Source organism: Callorhinchus milii, unplaced genomic scaffold (genome assembly GCF_018977255.1).
Source record: "Callorhinchus milii isolate IMCB2004 unplaced genomic scaffold, IMCB_Cmil_1.0 Scaffold20, whole genome shotgun sequence".
Classification (NCBI taxonomy): domain Eukaryota; kingdom Metazoa; phylum Chordata; class Chondrichthyes; order Chimaeriformes; family Callorhinchidae; genus Callorhinchus; species Callorhinchus milii.
Genome location: NW_024704761.1, coordinates 3,628,900 through 3,646,269, shown reverse-complemented (window position 1 = coordinate 3,646,269; position 17,370 = coordinate 3,628,900). Strand labels below are relative to the sequence as shown.

Here is a 17,370-nt window from a genome sequence, read left to right as displayed (position 1 = left end):
GACGTCAGCCGCACGACGTCTCCAGCTCAACCGAACTTGACTACTTCAGGGACGCGAGGGAGGGAAGGGGGGCGTGTCCGAGAGTGGGGCGGGGCGGAGAGATCGACGGCGGCGCGAGCCAATCGGAGCGGGCGGGGCCCCCCCCACCGTGGGCGCCACCAATCGGAGCGGCCGCCCGGGGTGCGTGAAGCCCGCCCCGCAGCCATGAAGTTAGGTGGGTCGGGCTGGGGCGGGGCGTTTCCTAGGCGACGGGGCGGACGGACGGAGTTGGCGGTTGGGAGAGGCGGGAGCGTTTATAAAGGGTCGGTGTCGGGGGAAGAAGACGGCGCGAGGAGGTTGTGTCTGAGGGAGAAAGAGAGCGTCTCTGTGCGGAGCCACTGACTGACTGACTGACTGACTTGGACGGACGAACGAACTCGGCGGCTTTTGTTTTTTGAGCGGGGAGCGGACTGACTGCAAACCCGACACGATGTCTCGCTCGGAGGAGGTTCACCGCCTGACCGAGAGCGTCTACAAGGTGGGTTAAATATGGTGGGGGGTCGAGGGGTGAGGGTGAGGGTAGGCCTCGCTGTGTGGGGGGGGGTGGTATGGGGGCATGTCACGGGCCGGTGGGGTTTGGGCTTCAGGAGGTTCCGACTCTTTGACTCTTCTCTGGGTGACCCCCTCCCCTCCCCCCCTCAAAAAAAAAGTCCCCCAAACAATCGGTCTTTTTAAGTTTTTTTTTATTTTATAAAAACTTTTTCTTTCGCTTATTTTTTTTCTTCTTCTTCTTCTTCTCTCGCTCTCTCTGTGACTCTGGGCGGGGGTTTGGGGAGAGACCCCCTCCCCATCACCATCACCCCCCCCCCCCCCCCCACACACACACACACACCACAGTCACTCTTCCAGTTTGGATTTATTTTAAAATGTAGAGAGAGAGAGAGAAAAAAAGCAAATCTCGTACTTTTCAGACAATTTAATTCCTTCGCAACGACGTCCAAATTACTTCTGTTTATACTTGTATTCCAGATTAGTTGCATTTAAAGAAAAGATGTACTGTTCGAGTCTCTACTCTTCATATGTTTGTATATGTATGTGTTTGTGTGTATATAGTATATTACACCGATTCTGTACTTTTTTTCCTGTAATCTTTTTATGTTGTTGTTGTTTTCCAGTCCCTGCACTTTTTTTTTGTAGTGATTCCAGTCTTATTTTTTTTCAGTAGGACCTACTGGGTAACGACTCCAAGTCTTTGACCTTTTTTTTTATTACTGTTCCAGTCTGTACTTTTTTTTTGTGACCATTTCCAGTCTTCGCGTTTTATTTTATTTTTTTTTAGCTTCTACCATCGACTTCACCGACTCGGTCTGTTTTCATGGGTTGTTTTTGACGTGTTTGTTTGCTTTCTGTGTGTCAAAGTCCAAGTTGGGCAAAAGGGGGGAATGGGCTCGTGACTCGTTTGAGTATTTTATATATATATATATGTGTATTATTTACATATAATCTATTATATATAACAATGTCTGTGCTCATGGTGAAACTGTAGAGAAAACCTTTAACTCTTTCTTGGCTCCTGATTCTAAGGTGTGTCGGTGTTTGGGACGATGCTGTGTGATTTTTTTTACACACATATACAACAAAAAGAGAATAGACTTGTGGAGTGCAGCGTTAGCACTTTTTCAAGAGTTTCTTACCCCCCCCCCACCCCTTCCCTCCAAAAAAAAACCCCCTCCCTGGTCCGAGATTGGACCGCCTTCCCATTTCCAGTGTGTCATGAATTCCCATGGCTGGGAATGTGTCAAAGGACGAGATGTTCCCAATCGTTCGTATTCCGATCGTGTGCGTTTTTGAGTTTTTGTAATAAAAAAAACTTTTTGACCCACTCGTTAATAAAGAGCGTGCGTTCGGCTTCAGCGTTTTTTTTAAGCCAATCTATCGGTTGCTAATTGGAGGTTGTTGCTTGGATGGGACTCTTTCCGTGTTGTGTTACGGCTCCCACCCAGCGGGGGTGGGACGGGACGCGTGTTTTTCTTCGGAAGGCGGTAAAACCCGATCGAGGAGTGAGTTCGCCGATTCGATGTTGGGATTACAAGGCTCAAGAATGAAGCTCTCGTTCAGTTTCGCAGTCTCATGAATTGCGAAGTCTGAAACGCCGCCTGTAATACACCCAGTGTCGCCCACGCTGTGTGTGTGTGTGTGTGTGTGTTCAATTTTGGTTGTGTTCATCTTATTTGTTGCAAAAAAAAACCAATTCACCGTCGCGTATTACAGTGTATTTCCCCCCAATACGTTCCTCTGCAGAAGCTTCCTGCGGATTTGCACCTTCACGTTCAATTTACGGTGATTCACTGCTGTGTTTATTGCGTCCATTCAGTATCATGACCGTCCCCCTCCCCCCCGTATTTTGCACCTTTCCCCCCCTTTTAAGCCTTAAACTGCCGAACAAAGTTTTTTTTACGTAAAGTGACTATCTTCACTTTACAGATCGGTAGGATCGAGTCAGAAACCAGTGTGCGGACCATTTGAGGTGCGTTGATTGATGCGGGTGGAGGTTTTTTGTTTTCATCGTTACCAACCAGTGCCGGAGTTCCTCAGGTTCCCCCCGAGGGAAATCTCCGCAGCGTACGTTACCAAAAGAGGTCTTTAAATAGTGACGCCTTGTGTTTTTCCCACTCGCCCACATTTGCACATTTTTTTCTGCAGTCGAGCGAGGTGGGTGGTGCGAGAACCCCGCACATCCAGGCGGTGTTCACTGCGAACAGAATGCACCTGGTTCAGGGTTTGCAGTCGATGGACGGGGAATAATTTGTGACTCATCAACCGAAAGAGAGGCATATATTTCCCACTTTGCATAAAAGCTTTTCTTCCGCTTCCCACTCCCATTCCCCCCCACCCCCATCACCCCCCCCCCACCTCCGGTTGCAGATGCTGTTCCCACAGTTCTCTGGTTGACGTTGTACGATAGGAGGCAACGTAAACCTCAGCATTGCAAGTGCTGCGTATCCAAAAGAAATTTCGATTCCTATCGTAAGACTTGCTGTTGCATTAACCAGTTGAATGCCGTTCAAACCTTTGCACAAACGTGGTATTTTAAAATGGATTCAGTCTGGGTGGTACGATTTATTGCATTTATAGTAAAACACAAATTTCCAACAAATGCTAATTTATGCCCCCCTCTGTAGGAAGATATCTATTGGTCTTTTTAGTTCTCTGGTGCTGTAGGATCGGCTCTCAAATCTGATGAAGCCACTATGTTAAATGAAAAAGAGGAGGATGTTATTCACAGAAAACTGGTGACTATACTTCTGTGGTATTTAATCAATCTTGCAGGCATAACATTTTACGCAGAGCAAATCTTGGATATAATTCTATAATTTCAAGAGCATTTTAAAATAATGAAGCATCAGAGATGGTATGCTTCCTGAATTTGGATCTCCGTGAGGGTGTGCCTCCTACTGTTTTCAACCAGACCACTTGATGGTCCATTTTGATGGAATCCCTGAATTCCTGCAAATCCAGAATTGAGCTAGCAGTTTTTCAGTATCTGGTTGGATAATGTGTGGTGCAATATCTTTCTTCTGATGCAAGTTCACCACATGTGATACTCATTTTTTTGATGGCCACTTCCATTACTATTGAGCATCGGATATCAAGTATTGTGACATTTTTCATTCTAGTGAGTCATTAAATCTGTAGTCTTTCAAATTTGAAGGGCTGGGCTTTGTGACAAACGACCTTGTGGTAAATTCGTACTGAGGCAGTTACCTTGTGGGTAATTCACACCAGGTGGATTTCAGGAGGCTACCTTGTTTGCTGTAGTTACTGTTATTGCTTGCTGACTGTTGGCTTGCTTTGCCCTGCCATCAGCTGACTGACTGTGTTGGGTGTGGAATGCAAAGTTTCCATGATGAGGCAAATGCAAGAGAAGCTGCCCACTTCTAACTTTTCTCACAACTCTGTGCACATCCCAATCAAAAGCAGCACTCACTCCCCCCATTCCTGTGTACCAATTTGCAAGCCAATCATGTGAGATTTGCTGCAGTTACACTACATTAAATTATATGCACAGCAGTAGCAAAACTTCAATGTGACCTCAGCTGATGGCAACTCCAATTTAGACCTGAAACATTTTAAGACTGTTTCTGGCTGTCCCCATTGGACTTTTTATGTGTGTGATGTTTGGAGAACCAGCTGCACTACTTCCTGACATTTTATTAACTTTAATAATAAATTGGTATTTGGCACTAAATAGGTGAACTCTGTTCGTGCTGTTCCCAATGTGTTCAGTCAGCACATGACCTGACGAAATGTAGTCACATAAACTAAACTGTTTTGAATTGCACAATGGCTCGATGAACATTTGAAAGATTAATATTTTAAATTTTATTCAGGTTAAAATTTTGGGTGGCATTGGAACAGCTACTCATGTAACAGTTTTGCTGTTACTTAATATTTCTATTTTCATCAATAAATAATAATAATCCTTGCATTTGATATAGTGCCTTACAGCACTGTCATAATGTCTCAAAGCGCTTCCCAAGATATACTGTAAAGTGGATTGACTATATTTTTAGAGTGAACACGACAGTCAAGCACATTTGTGCACAACAATGTCCCACACTCAGCTATGGAGTGAGTGACAATTGTATTTCTACTGCAGTTGCAAATAACCAGTTCTACCGGTCTCAACTTGACAGGTTACTGTAATGACCCCATTTGACGTTCCACACTGAGCGCTGGCCGGTGGGTAGAACTCGGGACTACAAAAATAACTCGGATTTAACAAGGGGGGGAAAAAAAAATCTAGCTGATCCTAATTGGACCAGACTGCAGCAAGTGGACGACTTTGAAATCTGGTCGGTCTGCTTTGCCACTATTCCTCTGAGGCCATTGCTTCCTGTTGCTCTATGCTATGTGAATTCAGGTGGTCCGTAACATTTGAAGCATAAGCAACAACTTCTAGGGAGCTGTGGCAGATTGGCACAGCACTTTAGACCTTTATGCAATTAAATATTGTTGCATCTTGCACTTCATATTTTTCAACCTGAGAAATCGATCACTGGAAAATCAATTCTTGTTCAAACTGTACTGATAATTCCCTCAGTTTCTTGTGCACCAAATGAGATGGGAACCAGGCTCGGGAAAGGAATCTTGTTAAGTGTTGCTCAAAGTCTTCTATGTACACTATAATCCAATATTAGTTTCTGAAATTAAATATTCTGTGGTGTATGTCCTTAATTATCTGTAATGTGATGTAATGAGAACTTACATATTTAGGATGACATTCCCAATACAGGGATGGGATTGTGCTGCGTTGTTGGAGGTGCCATCTTTAAGATGAGATGCTAACTAAGGTCCTGTCTCCCCACCAAATTGTGTGTACTTGTATACAATTTCTAATTAACAGATATCGAAATGATGCAAACTGTTGCAATATTTCTTTTTTTTAACCTTAGACCATCATGGACCAGTTCAATCCCAGCCTGAGAAACTTCATCGCTATGGGGAAAACGTACGAGAAAGCACTCAACAGTAAGTAATTCACTTTACCCTGTATAACACAGTTTTCTTTAATTCATTTTATTGATTTCTTCACGTCTTACGTCCATTTTATTTCTTTTGTTGCTTGTCATAATTGTCTGCTCATCTCCATGCATTCTCCTTCAGCTGGGTGAGTGGCCCAATTGCTGACTCCTCCACAACTTCAGATGCTTGTGTTGCTTTATTGTTCAGCGGGATCGAGGATGTGCTAGCTGTGGGGCGAGACAGATAAAAATATCAGTACTGCCCCCCCCCCCCACCCCACAAACTGAGACAATCCATTTTTAGGAGGTTTCTTGCCGAGCAGTCCCAATAAGAACTGCAGAAACTGGCTGCACATGTGGTGACTGCTCTAAGGGTCAGCTAGCCATGGGATTTTAAACTGTTGACCACTATGGGTTTAAGCGACTGTCTTAACTACTATTTAGTGCTACTGGGATGCTCATACTGAAATCTTGTTCATTATTTGGGAGCTTGCCAAGCAAGGATTTATATAAAAACAATTGCATTCACAATGGGAACTCAGGCACTACATTAGAAACAAAAAAAATACTATATTTAGGTTATTTTAATAACACAGACATTTCTGCTGCCTGAAGTATAGCTTTGATATGCTGTTGATGTTACCACAGCAACATGCCAAAGGCAAAGGGGTTCTGTTTCTAGCTCATTTCAGTGAGTAGAGATTCCTAAGCACTTATTTCTAGCAGCTTGTAGTGTAGAGGCTTTGTCAATGTGGGTTTGGGAAAGCCTGTATAGAAAGGAATGAGGGAAACCATGTGTTTCAATTGGAGGCTGTTGGTTAGAGGTAGTGCTGAGTTTAGTAAATACCAAGCGAGTTTTCTTTTATCAGTAAGTAGGATTTCTTTTTCTTTGGATCTTGTGTCTTGGATGTTGGGGTGGGTCTGTCTTCACATGTGGATTTGTACGATGGCTATCTGTGTGTCGTCACTCTTAACAAAAGTGGCCGCTGAATATCTTGTGACCCGTTTGTTTGTGTCAATGTTTCACCTTGTTTTAAAAGTGTTGCAAAGCAAGTGGTAACAGAAATGGGGATGAAAGGATAAATTTGTAGTTTTGTTTTGAACATTTTGTGTCCATTTTCAGTAAGCATGAGATTAGTTGGAAGTAGTCGTTGAAAGATGAGGGTCACTTGTTAAATATACTTTGCCAGCCTTTGCTCAAGTGCATTACATTACTGCTCAGATTTATATTGATTCTCTTTTTGTTCAGGAAGATCACAGAAACACTCTAGAGAACGGAACTAAAGCAGTAAAAGAAGAGGTCACAGGTTCAGAGTTATGAAGGGCAATTTTAGGACAGACACCAGGATGTGTTTCTTTACTGAAATGAAAGGGTTACTGGGAAGGGTGGTAAAGGTTATGAAAGGGTTACTGGAAAGGGTGGTAGATGTTAACATGTGAAGATGGTCTGGCTAGGTATTGTAGGAAATTGAGAACAAATGGGAATTGTTCATCTATCTGTCTCTTGTGATTTTGTTTGTCAAGGCTATGACTAAAATTATTATAAATTTCAGAAGCTAGTGGTAAAAGGGAGAAACAATGAGTCAAAAGACACTCTACGATAATTTAGGCTTCTGTAGTAATTTGTTTTAAGCAAATATTGTTCGGGAAATGTAAAAAGCCACAAACTTGCAAGTCCTGTTCCTGATCTTGTCATGCTATGCAAAATACTTAAGAAAAACGTCCTTGGACTCATGTTACCATGAAAACAGCTTTATTGGAAGGTGCCCTTATTTGCTATTGAAATAAATGAATGTTTTCTAATGCTGGTGCTTATGAATATCAGCACCAGCATTTGGAGGGTATAGACTGGAACATTCCAAACAGTAAGAGTTCCTTTGTTACCAAAATGACCTTTTATTATGTTTTTGTACTTGGTGGACCTCATTATAAAGCCCATTTGGATCCAATGAGGCCCAGTAATGTACAAAGAACATAAGGTTAATTGTGTGTCAACATCGCTAACAAATCTGATCTCGGGCAGCCTTCATATATTTTAAAATCTAGCCAAGCTTAACAATAAGCTCTCTACTGTCTAAGGAATTGCCAGAAGATTGGAGAATGCTTCCCACTAAACAATGCCACAGGCACATCCTACAAACACTCTCCTGGAGCGTCACACTTGTTTTTAAAATGACTCGCGTCAAAATCTTTTATTTTACCCCATTCTAATGAATTGACACAGCAGACCCTGATATTTAAGGCTCTTACTAAATCCAGGAATTTGATTAAGTTTTCTCATCATTATGATTTGTTTTTATTTTGAATTGCAAATTATTCTCATTTTTTTTCTCAAACCTGCTGGAATATTACCACAGGCCACATTGCAGAGGGAACTTGAATCAAAAAAGCTAGCTCAGGTGAGAGCAATGTACTATGCAGTGATTGCACATGCAGAGACTGGATTTTATTAGTCCCTCCGCCTCATTCCATGTTCAAGCTGCTGAAATATGCATTTTTAAACATGAATGTGCCAAAGGGTGAATTCTAGGGTTCTGTGCTATGGTATGGCCCTTTCTGGCAAAACTCAGCTGATAATTGAAAGCCAATCAGAGGAAATGTAAAGTCTTGTTAGCATTTTGCTCATCAGCCATCATTAAATTCAAGCCCTACATTTTTACCTTTTTAAAATGTAATGAGTATTTGTTATGTTGCATGCATAGTAGTGCTTTATAACTAGACAAATTCTGCAGAGGTGAAGTGGTTTGAACTTGGGTTAGAAAGAAACTGAAACAGTTCTTGGGTATTTGGTGAAAACATTTGGACATGATGTCCTGGTAGCGTAGTGGTAAGACTGGTCACTGGCTCTGGTCAGGTTCAAGGGCCTCACCTGTAACCTGCTTCAACAGTTCTCCATGTGGCTACTCAGCCAAAGGCGTTGCATAAATCCACCACTTCCCTCATGAAATGGCTAGGCAAATCTAGTCTATTTCACCCAGAAATGTCTTGGATGCCAATTGCAGAGTGGTTACATCCATGGTCCTGGTATCACAACCTAATCTCCTCACTGAAGGATGATGTATGGAAATGAGCAAACTGTAGGTGAAAATGTACACTGCAATATGAAATCTAATCCTGTAAGTGTGGAAGTCTCTTGTTGGTTCAGTGACAATGTGTGTAATTGGATATATTAATGTTGTCACATGGTATTTGTGACTGACTGATTCAGTGAAGTTAATGATACTTTATTTTTTTTTAAGTTATGGAGCTGTGGAGCCCAGTTTATTTCTGCAAATCTGAGTTAACAGATTCAAAATCAAAATCTGTTGAATTTTCACAGTATTCTGGTAATGCTTAGGTTTAACATGACTAAACCATAGGGCTGTGCTTTTTCTTGAGCCAATAACACTTGTAGCCCTGAGACTGATATACAAAGCTATTATGAGTAATAGTCCTTTGGCAGAATCCTTTGAGCTCTGGGTGTGGAAGTGAATGGGGTTTCTGTCCTTTTTCATCCCTCAATAAGAATTTGCATGACCGATCTATTTCTATTCAATATAAACATTGTTTCCTTTGTCTTGGTCTTTCTCAACTATATCTAACCCCTTAATTTTGAAATAAAAATCACTGTAATATCTGGTGCACAGTGGAATGTCGATCTGGAATAAAACTGTGGTCCAGACTATAAACGCGAATGTTGCAAGATTCTTTTCGAAGGCTTCAAAACACAGCATGTGAAGGTCAACAAAAGGGATACTGCTTTTACAACATTAACTGTTGAATGTGCAACTCTTTAAGCATTTCTCTGAATACTTTTGGTGCACAGGTCATTCATTATTGACCTTGGATGCATCACAGCTGTTTGCATTTTACTGACGCCCTCTATAATAAATTGGTGACGGTCACAGTGGTACTGTTGATGTGCTGGTAACCAACCTTAACCTGATTTAACTGTTACTGGATTGGTGTGTAGATGTACATGAATTTTTTTTAAAAATTGCATTAGCCCACACTGGGACTGTATATTTTGGTGCTGGTCACAATTTGACAATCTATTAGCTCTCCTTTGATGTCCTATACAGTCTGTGTTTAGAATTGTGATGTTTTACTTCAAAGGTTGTTGGATGGACTTGTTGAATGAGAGCATTTTCTTTTTGAGGTGAAAAAGGTTACAGTTTTAAAACACAAAATTAGTGGTTACATGGTTTTAAGTGAACCGTAGAAGTGAGATATTTTATAAAGTACTCCAGCATTTTAAGCCTCCGGATCTACATACACAGTTTCTGAAATCTCAATATTCCAGGTGTGACCTTTGCAGCAAAAGGCTATTTTGAGGCACTAGTGAAAATGGGTGAACTAGCCAACGACAGCCAAGCTTCCAAGGAGATGGGTAAGTAACAAATTATAAAGTGACTCCAATAAGAATGAGCTACAAGCCTGTACTTGGCTGTACAGGTGAAGAAAGTGTAAAGCATCAAGAAACTTATTTGTGTTCACAAGCTAACTTGTTTCCTTGTTGCTGTCACTGCTGCGATGCACATAAAACTACCTGGGTTCTCCAATTGTGTTTTAAAATGTGTGTTGATTGAAAGACGGGGCTGTATTTGTAAATATTTTAACTCTTCCATTAATTAGAAATGATAATATGTTCCATATCACCTTAATTATTCCTGTATAGAGTAGAATATTTGTGGCATGACAGAATATTATTCATCTTTTTAGCTTGCAGATCCAAAGCAACCTACAAATCTTAGAAAGTTTGAAATTTTTCTGGGGGTAGGAGTTCAGCATCAAGTTTTTGTTTAATAAGGATTCACCAATAAGCGTGTGCTAGTGTCCAGTGACACAGGGTAAATACTAATAACCTAAACCTTCAATCCTTTGACTCAAGTGACATCTGCCTGTGAATGTCACTTGAGTCGAAGGATTGAATTGTAATCTGATGCCTCTTCCAAGCATCCTACGTATTGTGTATGTATTGGCTGCAAATTATTTCTCCAAATTTACATTGTCTATTGTAAAAGCTGGTCTTTCAATGTGGCTGACACTATACATCCTCACAAAGCCACTGCCTGGCTTGTTGGCAATAGCACAACAAGGAGCTGATGGCTATAAAGTAAATAAGAACATGGAGTGAAAGTTACCACAGTAATTATAAATAGTTATTCAGTGACAATTATGAAGTTCCAATCATCTTGTTCAAGGTAACTTCTCAAAATTCATTTTGCTGTTGTGTTTATATAATGTTGTCTGATCCTTTCATAAGTTCTGGTTGTTGCTCCCTGCTATTGATTATTTGCTGTGTAAAGTAATGGGAGGAGGTGGGGCAAATAACTATCACACACCATATGGTGGTTGTATTCTTCAGGTGAAGTGATTTCTTTCCCCATGAGTACTCTTTGAACGAAGCCTAAGTCAAAACCTCCTCCTCCTTCCCACCCCCATTGAACAATTTAGCTTTACTTCTGCACTTTGCTCACATTAAAATCATTTATTTGAATTACAAAACTTTGTTTTTTCAAGTGTATTTGACATGTCCTGCATTCGGGGGTAGTTGTCAATGCCATAGTTTGTTCTGGATGGAATGTTTATTATATAGCTGTAGTTCACTAAAACAACAAGCTGTGCTTCACCTGTGAACAAAGATGCCTGGAAGCCAGTTATTAAGTCAGGCTGTTTAAACTTGAAATATTTGAATTGTTGTAACTACTACATTGAACACAAGAGAATCTGACGTGAATATTTAACCTAGTGTGTGAAATCCACCAGTAAGATTGGGGATGAATTGTACCAGAACAAGGGCCAATATTGTTTCCTCTCTGTTAAAGTTGGAAATGTAATTTTTCCCCTATGATCCAATCAGACAATTCTTCAACAAATTTTCTCTCTTGAAGATTTGCCCTTTTTTCTCTTCTGTGGGTTGGGTTGGAGTACCGTATGACTCAATGGATGATGGTTGCATTCTCGCACAAGAAGCTTTTATTCGTGTTATCCTTAATGGTGTGCTTTGACGGGTTGTTCAATGGTAGGAAGTAACTGATTGAGTTTGATCCTCAAAGTCCCAACTTGAAAGTTCTTGAGGTTAACTGGAGTGTCCTAATTCCATTCTGCGCTGAGATCAGCCAACTCAGCTTCCCAGTTTGTCTGGATGAACTAGCTCAGACTTTGGAGAAACCTTGGGAAAGTTTCCTTACTCCACACGCCTGATAATAATCCCTCAAGAAAAAAAATAATAATTCGGTCACTTCAATCCACGACTGTTTGTGGGACACTGCTGTGCGAAATTGGCTGCCGCGTTTCGCTACACAAAATGCAGTCAGTTCACTTTACAGTATATTCTGTGAAGCGCTTTGAGACGTCTAGAAGGCGTGAAAAGCACTATATCAAATGCAAGGATTATTATTATTACTACTGACTTAAAAGTTTGGTGAGGCTCGTCTTTGCTCCATAGTCAGCATCCACTTTTTTTCATTTCAGGCCTTGGGGGAAGGAACTGTCAGCAGGCAACTTGAATAGGAAATTGTATTTTAATCCAATTCTGGCTTCATTTGATGGCCACACCTAATAATTAGATAACAATCCAAGATCCGGATCTCAACATATTCAGTTTCTTAACCTTTGCCAAATCCAGGAACATTTGAGACTAATTATGATGGTTTGGCTAAGATCTGCTAGCTCTGCAAGAGTTAAACTTGTAACAACCTTTTTAAGGTTCCGATAGTTTTCTCCTTTGAAATGGAGGTTTATGTGCTTTTCAATCTTTTGCTTGAATAATGATCGATCATCAGAAGGCTTGGGTCTCTAATTTCTCTTCCTTTTTATTTTAAGTAATCCTTAATTAGTTGACTTGCTCCTATGGGAGATATTTCCAGGAGTTTCCTGTACACAAATGTGTTTTGATGCTCCCTGAAGTATATATTAAAAGTATACTGTATGGGCAGCTGATTTGCCTGCCCAATAGCATGTTATCAGTGCTGAGGTTGTTGTGGAACCTTGTGTTCCTGTTTCTTTCCAGTACTTCTCTTTTAAAAGAGAGAATGATGATCTTGTGTGAATGAGGTTAGCATGAGAGAGACCCACGACTAGCTCTCCTCACAGCTGCTGTTTGTTTTTATTATGTGCACAAAGCACCAGCACTGAATTGCATTTATAGCTTGCTAATACAATACAGCGATGCTGGTGGATCAAGCATCAGTTTGCTCATTTAACAATAAAATCCTCCAAAGCGCTTCGAGACGTCCCCGAATGCAAGATGGTAGTTTTTCTGCCTAAACATTGCAGTTAGCAGATAGAAAATTTAAGTTGGCTTTTTTCAGATATGGTTTTTGTTGGTCACCAGTGATGAGATTTTATTTTGTTTTTACATTCTCAGTATTCAGCTAGATTTCCTTCAGTATTACTGGATAAATGCCATTTATAAATTGAGGACAGTCTATCAGTTAACAAACAGCCAGACTGTTAGCGTGCTGATTGTGTTCATATTTATAGCCATAGTTCCAGCAATGTAAAGCAGGTGTATGTAGTGTTTTGTATTCAATTAGAGCTGTTGTCAACAATACAGCAGGTAGCCTTGTATGTGCTTGATTTCAAAAACAATTCAGATGATCCTATCTTATAAATTGTAACTAAAACTGGTAGCTTCCCTGTATTTTGACAATCTAGATGGATCCTTTCATTTTAATACAAAAGTATTTGAGAAATGAAGGTTTTAATAGAAGTTTGAATGCCATTGTGCATTGTTTTGGCATCAGAGTTGGACTATACAATTAGAACAGACAAATGTTGGGGTGTTGACAGCATATACAGTATGGTTTGCTATTGTTAAAATATTGGCAGTGTTAACATTTGCTCATTGTGTTTTGCCTTAAAAGGGCATTGTACTGATGTAAACAAACCACCCACTTGGCAGGATCCAACGTGGCAATCAGGACTTCTTTTTTTCCAATAGCTTTACATTGTTAGAACATGAGGTATTCATGTTAAATTCTATCGTATAAGAAAAGAACTTTTAAATTAGCATTATTACTCAATAAAATGGAAGTAATGTTGTATGTCCTCTTCTGTTGGTTATATCTAAGGCCTTTCTAAAGTGTTGTGTTGATTGTTTAATGTTCAATTTTCAGTGAATTAGCTGAAGCTATATCTGGCTCGCAGTATCTTGAGTTAAGGAGGGTGGAATTTTAAAAGATTCTGCTATCACTCTCCAGCCACTTGAGTTGCTTACAGTTACTGTACATTCTAATGTGCTGACCAGCATAAGCAAAGTATTTCAAATTTGGAAGAAATCGATGAGGAGTTTTCAGATTTAAGATTTGGAGTCTGAAAAACAAGCTTTTTTTTTAATAATTCAAAAGTATTCATATCGTTCTCACTTGGAGTGGTGACTGTAGAGACTAGCCCAAAAACGAGCTTTATTGTAGGTATAGGGCTTGAAGTGAGAGAGCATCAGAATATGCAGCTGTGCTTCTACTACCACACTTGTTACTTATTTGTGCTTGATGTATTGTCCCTGGTGGCTTACTTCCCCACAGATGTCCACATACAATACCAGCGGAAAATACTACATTCTGTTTTATAAAACATTCAAGCTTGGAACCAAAGTGAGGTTTCTGAATGGTCTCCCCAGGCCTATTGTTCGTTGCCCATAAAACTTGTGTTTGGGGATTGTATTGGAAGCTAATGAAGGGAAGCCCTTTCTTGTGGTATTTCTAGCTGCATTGGAGCAGGATACATGTAATACACTAGTCACAGTAACAGCTGCTACTAACAGCTTTATAGGCCTTGATTGGGTAGCACACAGCAAAGCAAATACTTTGATTGGATTTGCTGTCAGTCGCTACCTTTTATGCTGTCGAGAATCTAACTATGTCAAAAGCAGCTGGTTCCTGGGAGGGAAGCCTTGGCGTATGCTTGAAACAGGATTGTTGAGAAACTCATTCTTCTGGTGTTTTAAAATGATTCACGATCCCCAGCAAAGACAATCTCTGATCTTTCCAATGGTTACATCGTTTCTCAAATTTCGATTAAGCCTTTTATCAAACTTGAGCAGCATTCGTATTTTTTTAAAAAAAAATGTTGCAGACACTTGAGCAACATGCAATTCTGGTTGCCATTATTTCTGCGGTTGGGGAAATAAAATTCTATGGTTTCTACACATAATGGTCATTTGCATGTTGACTTCATGTTTTTGTGCTGAGCTCAGTTTTTGAGGTGCCACCCCACCCCACTCCCCCCATGCAGGTTAAATGGGAGAATACAGGACTCCACTTTACATGCTACAGAAACCAAAGTGGCAATCTGCCTCTTCACATTTTCAAATTGATGTCTACTAGAAATCAGACTTGCTCCAAGAGGATCCCCTTAGCTGATGTTCAAGAACACATTTTGTTTTTTCACACCATGTGGCGTACCTACCCATGGGATTCTTAATGGGAACTCTTCAAAGCCTTGTTTTATAAATTGGCTTGTTTGAAAAAATATTGGGTGAAGCATCAAAAGTGAGCAATGAAATGTGGACTCTTAATTAAGACAGGAAGTGTTTCTAGCAATTATTTTACATCAGAATGGAAGAATTTAGAGGTTTGAAACAAAATTACAACATTGCTGCAATAGGTACAATGGATAGCTTGAGCAGAGGTAGTTCCTCTCTCTACTCCTGAATGGTTCCAGATCCTGAGGCTAGATTACAGGAAGTGGAATGTCATTAATCCTTTTTTTTCATCAGTTAAGGAAGGTGCAGCAGTCATAGACATTGCCAGCCTGCGTTCTACCCAGTTGTCTCTCGTGGTTCTATAGTTTGGTAACTTGTTCAGCGCCTTGAGACGTCCTCCCGATGTGAAAGGCGCTATACAAATGTAATCTTGTTGTTGTTATTTGTCTCAAACTGTACAAGAATGAATTCCACACATTCTTTTATTAAGCTTCAAATGTAATTTCTGTTTAAGTATCAGCTTTCCAAAGTGGTATTGTGTGCACAATGATCCTTCTGTGATTATGCTTTCTCTGGGATTGATCGAGGACCAAGGTGTGGGATGTCAATCAAACAGCAATAAAGAATACAGTATTACTGTGGGTTGTAACAGAAGATTGCACATTATATCCTTCTAGTGTTGCTGGTAGTTTGGCAGTAGTTCTGTGCCAAAATAGAGAACCTAGGCTATTTCCTGTATTTGGCCTGAATCTCGTCTAGCAGTCTTGAAAAGGAATCAATGGACGGTTGTCTGTCTCTAAATCCTTTTGCTTTTTTTTAAACAGTAATACTATATTGCTGTGACCTAATACTATGCAAGTGTAAATTAAACTGAAGGGTGACCATTAGCAAACTGATTTGAGTTAAAGACTGATTTGATCTACCACAAAAACTGAGCCTCGGAGGAAACTTAGCATGGATAAGTTCCAGGTCTTTTGTTTTTGTTCAATATAACTCTGAAAGCTCATGTTAATGCTTGAGCCAATGCATGTGACGTGTTCTGTCAGTGGGAATACACTCGACATGTTTTTGATGCAACTTCAGCTTAATGTGTTTTTTAAAATCCATATTTCTTGTTTTGTACATGAAATTGTTTGGGAGGGAATATCCAGTTGTGCTTTCCACACAGTGGAAAGATGACATGCAGCACTGCAGTGTCAATAAATGTTGCAAGTAAACCGATTGGTCGGCTATCCGAATATCAGATGTTTATAATAGGTGTAGTTTAAACGTTTAGTAAACCCAACTGATATCCAGTGATGTTTGGATTGCATTTGGTATAAGAAGGCTATTCCAAGCTGCAGAAAATACTGATTTCATAGTCTTGCTTTACTTGCTCAATGTATTCATTTTAGTATATAAATGATTCCATCTGTCTTCTGTGAGATGTGAATCTCTTTACAATAGCAGAAATGCTTTGACCACATCCTGAAATGAATACAAACATTGCATGGAAATAATCAGTATACTGCCCACAGAATAAACTATCTGCTTTAACAAGTTGAGTCAGTTGGGCAGAGCACATGGAATCCTCCAACCGCTTATATTACAGCATCAGTAGATGACTGGAATTGTCCACTTAGTTTTATTCTGGTTAATTTGAGAGAGACAGACCTAGTAATTGATTGCATGACTTCTTTCTTCCTGTCTTGCACATCAAAGGCACATTGTGTGTGTTTGAGGAGAAAAAAAGTCCTGGGGAAAAAATTATTTAATTTTAAGTGAGTACTGAATTTCCATATTTAATACCACATCTGTTTAGCCCGCATGTTATGACATTTTGAATGCACATGTTGTATTCTGCTGTGCTTGATGAGACGGTTGCACTTTGTGCTTGGAGCTGTTCTTTAATTAACCATTTTTAAAAATAAACTTATTACACAGGGCTCTTCCAGAGCATCAAAGGATTTAGCTCTTGAATAATTATGCTCAATGTATATCTGTCAGTTCTTCCATAAATTAGTATTATGTCAATTTTTTCAACTAGAAAATTACCACTTCTGTGAATACCTAACTAGTTTTGCTACTTTCTGCAGATTTCATTGTAGTTAACTCCTTGGTTTAAGCATTGTTCAAAATTCTGATAATTAGCTATTACACTTTTTCTGTGACTGCTTACAAATTCCACTGCCCAGAGAGTTGGTACTTCACAAAAGACTATCATCACTTTTAATGAATGGACAGGTGTAAGCAGTAGCATAGGAAAAGACCAACACAAGCCCATGCTTATTGGTTTTGTTACCTCTAACAGTACTGAATTTTCAGTCCTTGCCATTGACTGTTTAAAATTGTAAAACATTCTGTACACTGTTCTTCTTGTACATAATCATAGGGTGTAGGTGATAGGTTGGTGTAGGTTGTAATCTTATCTATATGTTGGGCCCATACCCTAAGAGATTGACTGCTGAAAGGTTATTT

At 40.0% G+C, this 17,370-nt stretch overlaps 1 protein-coding gene across 1 annotated transcript in view; it reads left to right on the top strand.

Moving 5' to 3' along the window:
* Positions 1-287: 287 nt before the first annotated feature.
* The window catches only part of LOC103175568 (BAR/IMD domain containing adaptor protein 2), a 43,419-nt gene continuing 26,336 nt past the window's right edge, over positions 288-17,370 (top strand). The window contains 3 exon segments of the mRNA XM_042342299.1: positions 288-517; positions 5,436-5,511; positions 9,787-9,873. Coding sequence (XP_042198233.1) covers positions 470-517; positions 5,436-5,511; positions 9,787-9,873 — 211 coding nt within the window. The 5' untranslated portion in view covers positions 288-469.